Raw genomic sequence first — 6,073 nt, 5'->3', positions numbered from 1 at the left:
ACAAATGACAAACAAGAAAAATTACACGTGAAAAATGATTGAACAAACTAATAATTACTGGAGTGATCAGCCTTATTCCTCGCACGACTTAGGGTCTTGGTGCTTGCAGAAGCTGACGGGATTGTCCCACAGATACAACTCCTTCAAATCTACCACTGCTTTAACTACATCATTGCAGATGTACTGGCCTGCGCGGGGTTGTTCATGACATTTGGAACAGGTGGCGCAAACGATATAGCTTTTGATTTGATCAAGTCTTGGACTTTATGCTTCAAAGCTCTATAGTTCTCAACAATGTGTCTAGGTTCTCTAGAATGGAATTCACACCTAGCATTAGCATCATATCCTTGAGGGAGAGGTGTTGGGGGAGGTCCCAACTCTCTATATTGCACCAAGGAGTCTCGAAGCAAGTGAGCAAGCAGTTGACTGTACGACATCGGGATCAGGTCTATCCTTCTGTATGGCTTCCTCAGTTTTTGGTTCCCCTGCGGATAAGGACCATCATTGTGGAGCGTAGGGTTGTTGATACTGCATCGATGGAGGACGAGTTGGGATAACATACGTTGGTTGCTGGTACGAATTTGGTGCTACTGCTGCCACCGAATAGTATGGCATTTGGTAGGCTCCAACTTCTCTTTTGGCTATCACGGAAAGATTGGTATCCCCTTCCTTCTTTGTGGGGAATCCGAAATGGGATTTCTTTGCTCCACTGGCCAAAGCTGTTGTATCCTGTATCTTGCTGATCTTCAAGCCGTTCTCAATTCGCTCACCAGCAATAACCAAATTTGAGAATCCCGAGGTAGTGCTTCCAATCATTCTATCAAGATACGGCCCTTGAAGGGTGTCCATGAACATGTCTATCATTTCACTTTCAAGAAGAGGGGGTTGAACCCTGGCAGCTAGATCTCTCCAATGTTGGGTGTATTCTTTAGAATGATTTATCTGGCTTCTGAACAAGGTTTTGAAGTTGAGTCCGATTGGGAGCCATGTCTGAGTTATACTGATAATGCTTTAAGAAGGCTTCAGCAAGTTCCCTCAAGGTTCGTATATGCGTGCGCTCGAGTTACATATACCATTCCAGAGAAGCTCCACTAAGGATGTCCTGGAAAAAAGTGCATTAAGAGTTTTTCATCATCAGAATAAGCAACCATCTTTCTGCAAAAAGCTCGGACATGAGTCTTAGGACAGGTGATCCCTTGATACTTTTCAAAGTTTGGAACCTTGAACTTAGGAGGAATTTTCACGCTTGGCACTAGGCACATATCGGCAACATGTAACCCAAAGGTATTGGGACCTTCTATCGCCTTTAATTTATCCTCCATCATATGAAATCTTCTTTCGAGGTCAGCTGAAGAAGAACCAAAAGCATCATATACAGAATCAACCCTTGTAGTGAAGAAAGCATCCTTATGGTCGTCAATATAAGGTTGAATTCTCCCATGGAAAGGGATGTTGAATGTCTGAGCAAAATTTTGATACACTAGGCCTCTCTCAGGAGGTGGTTGAGTTATGATCGGTGTACCAACTCCTTCTGGTGGATTCACTGGTATTGTCATAACAAGAGGGTTGGCAACGAAAGCTCTAAAATTAGCCTGACGCATTTCCTCTTGTCCTCTAGCCAAAGCTTGTATGGCTTCAACAAGTTGACCCACCTGGGCTTTCATAGTGGCCATGTCTTCCCTCATAACAGCTTGGCTTTGCTCCAAATGATCCATGAGAAGCTTCTGATTGCGGCGCGTGTTATATGAATTTTGGGAAGTCAGCTTGACCGTAGCGGGTTCTGGACAAAGGCCAAACAACAGTGAGTTTCCTTGAATAGGTATGATGAAATGCAATTATGAATGCAACATGTTTTTATGTTTCCTAAAGGAATGCATATGCTTAATGATATGATGAAATGGCATACAACATCATGGATCCAAGGGTTCATAGCATCTTAGAAGACCTGATCGTGGAGCTCAAGGTATGTTGAAGGTATATTTCCCTATAAGAAACAACCATGTCCCCTCACAAGGTGAGTACTAAGACTTATGAAGACGCTTAGATTCACGGATCATAAGGCAAAAGTATCGTTATCACCACAAGATGACTTGTCGGTTAATAATACCCTCGGGATGATCTCCTCTAAGTGAGGTTTCCCTCAACTTCGAAAGCCATGGGTCGTCTAAGGTCCTTGGAGTCATGGACACTCCTTGGAAGGATGGCTCTTAGCGCGAACGTGACTCATGTGCCAAAAAAACTCCAAAAAGAATCTATTCTAAGTGGGATGTGCATGCCTCCCTCTCAAGAAAACCACGTCTGATAGGTCAACACGAAGTCCCTCATATCTTATGTTTACTCTCTAAGCCTGTGTATTGGGCTTTTCATTCAAACAGTAGATCCAATCCCACAATGTCACAACAAGGTACATATAACACGAATATACATAACATGAATGGATAAATAAAGAAAACGATAACAGAAGATAAAAATCCAAGGAAAAGGATAAAGGCAAGCTAGGCTTGAATCGCTTATGGGAACTCCATATTGTCCCCAACAGAGTCGCCAGCTGAAGCGCCGCGAGAAATACTGAGTCACCACCGGATTTTATTTATTCCAAAGGAAAGGGAAAATAGCGATAAAACCCCAAATGAGAGAAATGGTCTCGCAACCAAGAGAGGATTCGGAAGCCGGCTATGCAAGGAAAAGGTATTAGCACCCATCAAATCCATGGTACTCCATGGGGACCACTTACTCGTATCAATGTGTATGGATGTTTATTTATCTATAAGTTGCTTGCTACCGGGAATGACATGAAAAAAATGAGATGGGAGAGAAAATAAGTTTTAAGTTAGTGTGCTTGCCAAGGATTTGGGCCCTCGTGCCTACATATCCCCATACATGCAATAGGGAAGTCAGAGCTTCATAGTTCGGCTCAAAAATGGAGTATTTGTTCGGTTGTTTTTACTGAACGGTATTGATGTTCGTGCACTACTGTTCACTCTCTTGTATACTCTGTCATGGAAGCAGAAAGTATTTGCTTGTTTGCGGTAAAGTGGATACGCTTGGTTCGCACTCTAGCAGTTAAACATTACTTGCTCGCACATGGAGGCTTAAGCTTCGTTCATGGTAGAACGGAAGTAAAATATTCTTTGAAAGGTTTTGAAGAGAAATCCCTAAGGAAAAAGATGATTTGAGTTGTTCGGGTTGATTTTATGTGTGGAGACAAGCATAAGACCCTTGGCTAGATACAGTCAACGGACCGATAACTCGGGAGTTGAGAGGACAATGTTGTCATAATCACTCTTTTTCATCCGAAAATAGAATTGAGTTGTGAAAAGAGTTTGACAAGTCTAATCATTGGAACTTAGAGGGCGACGAGTATTTGACCCTTGACTAAGTATGGTCAACGATTAGAGTAATTGGGAATCGAGAGGACCATGGAGTCCTAACTAATCTTTTTCTCCCTACTAGCACCTAGATCTAACTTGTTTGAATTATTAAATGTTTTAAGGGGGAAAGTCAAGTGTCGAGTCCTCAGGCTAGGAATGGCCGACAACCCAATTACTTGAATGTTGTGTACAAACACGTACACCCCATTTGGCATTCCAATTTGTTATGAAAATGATTTTGAAAAAGGTATTTGATATTGGATCAAGCATTTGAATTTATCATGAAAATAGTGAGTGAAAAATGGAGGTGAGAGATAGAATGGATCAAAATCAACATGTGGACACAAAATAAAAAATGAGTTAGCATGAGATAAAGTCGAATGAATGAGAATGATGCAACAATATGTAAGTACATATAATGGTTAGAATCGATTCGAAAGGTAATGGATTAGTCAATGAAAAACAATCAAAGATCTATCCTATGATCGCGGCAAATGGAATTATACCTACAAAGTATTCATCATCTAAATTGAAATGGGATTTTCAATTTAATCATATGATCATAAACCAAAGGAATCGATTAAATGGACAATTAAAGGGAACATTAATTCTAAAGGGTAAAATCCACCTAAACATGAATTAGGAATTACTAATCAAAATGTGAAATTCACAATCCAAATTCAAGAATTGAATCTAAACTACATGATTGTACAAATTAATCACACAATAGTCCAATTGAATGGGAATTAACCTAATGGGGAAATCATGGTAAAATCAATTATCTAACTATATTAATCTCAAAAAAAATTCACAAAATGAAATAACAAAAATCTAATTACTAAAACCTAATCAAAACATGGTTAGTAAATCAAGAATTAATTCTGGAAAATTAAGAAATTAAATCTAATTTAAAAACTCGATTAAACCTAATTTCTAATTAGATACCTAATTAAACCTAATTAACTAGTCAAACAATTAATCAACAAAAAGAATGAATTAAATCCTAATATCAAACATAAAGAAGTTACCTAATTCTAGAATCGAAATTCACAAAACAGGAATAATGTTAATCACACAAAAGAGAAATTAAAAATAAACTAACAAGAATTAATCAATGACTAGTGAGGGATTATGCACAAAGTTATGAGCAAAGCAATGGGCCATAAGGGGGTGTGAATGTTAATTGCTCGTTGGGCCAAATGCCCAGTCCTTGAAAACCCATGCTTGATCCAACACACGCCTGTGATGAAGACTCTCCAACACTCCGAGACCATGATGCCAAGATTCCACAAGGAATGGCAGCATCGAAATTCCGCTCGATAAAACCCGGTTCCCAATCGTGAAATCTCAAACTCCTTAAATCCAAGACTAATTGCGAGCATCTTTTCTTCTGTACAAAGAGGAAGACGAGATCTGATTCGTGTTCAGAATCATCGTGGAACAAGAATTTTGGACTGAAATAGTATGTGAAAAAAATAGAAGCGACTGAGGAATGAGCCCTACCGGAGTTAGGAACCGCCTATAACATTGTCGTTAAAGGTGAAGTTAGATTTGTACATGTTGTTTGGAGATGAAAGCAAAATCCTCTGCGTTCGTGATTTATGGTGAGATGAGGATGAAGGCCTTCACTTTTCGTTTTTGTTGATTGAGACAAAGATGAGATCTCTGACTCCCACCGTCGTGAATTGGTAGGCCTCTACTTCCTTTTTCATTTTCTTCTGTTTGATCTTCTTCTTCAATTTTGTCTCTTTTCTTCTGTTTCAATTCTGTTTCTCTTCTTCTTCTGTGTGTGGCCGCGTTGTTGTTGAGGGTTAGGATTGGTGGAGGTTGAGAGTTACGCGAGGTGTGGTTTTTCTACAAGGTGTCGAAGTGTTATCACGGTGAAGGGATTGGGAAAGAGAGGTTCGGATGGTCAGTTCAAGGAGAGAGATTGGAGGGTTTTGGAGGATGATGATGTTTGTGTGAATGGAAGATTATGGACGAGAAGTTATGGTTGTGAATAGAAGATGGGGGGTGGTTGAGAAAGAAGTTTGTATCCGTTTCTTGCAGGGCGTTGAGAAAACGGTTGAGAAGAAAAACTGAAGATAAATTCCATTCTCCGGGTGCAGGGGAAGCGATTTTGGTTAAGTAATTTGTTGTAGTTTTTTGTTGAAGAGAGAAAAAAAATCGCTCCTGGGGTTGTATTGTTATGTAATTCTCTTTACGTTGTTGGTGAATGAAGAATGCTGTTATGGGAAGTTTTTTTGGGCTGAGAAAATCGGTTAATAGTTGGTTATTCGGTTGAATAGTTGGTAGGGTTGAGAGAATTTAGTTACGTTTCAGTTATTGCGTTGGTGAGGGGAATTTAGGAGGTGATTCTTGTTCTGGAAATTGTTGAGGTTCAGAGTTATCAGCAAAATTCTCTTTTGATTGTTGGAGGTTCAAAATCAGTTATGAGTTTGTTAGGGAAGGTTCATTAAATGATGAGGTTCTCTTTCTATTATCCTAGAAATTATCTCTTCTACTTCTCTTTCTGTTATATGGAGGGTGAAGTAGTTAGAATGAGAGGTTGATTTCAAGTTGTTGAAGGGTTTCATATTGGAGTTGTTGGTTGAAGCTTTTGATCGTTATCAGTTATGGGAATTCAATGGGTTAGAGGGAATGAGGAGGGCGGTTTCGGTTCTGTTTTTGAGGTTTTTTATGAGGGTTCCTTGAAGGGTTAT

The 6,073-nt window shown here is 39.6% G+C and overlaps 1 protein-coding gene across 1 annotated transcript; it reads right to left on the bottom strand.

Moving 5' to 3' along the window:
- Window positions 1-1,091: 1,091 nt before the first annotated feature.
- LOC127122465 (uncharacterized) lies at window positions 1,092-1,673 on the bottom strand. The gene has a single exon (XM_051052801.1). It carries the CDS (start codon window positions 1,671-1,673, stop codon window positions 1,092-1,094), a length of 582 nt encoding a protein of 193 aa, XP_050908758.1.
- Between the last annotated feature and the right edge of the window lie 4,400 nt (window positions 1,674-6,073).

This window comes from Lathyrus oleraceus, chromosome 2 (assembly GCF_024323335.1).
Source record: "Lathyrus oleraceus cultivar Zhongwan6 chromosome 2, CAAS_Psat_ZW6_1.0, whole genome shotgun sequence".
In the NCBI taxonomy this organism is placed as follows: Eukaryota; Viridiplantae; Streptophyta; class Magnoliopsida; order Fabales; family Fabaceae; genus Lathyrus; species Lathyrus oleraceus.
The sequence above is the reverse complement of the archived record's forward strand: the minus strand, read 5'-3'. Positions and strand labels throughout refer to the sequence as shown.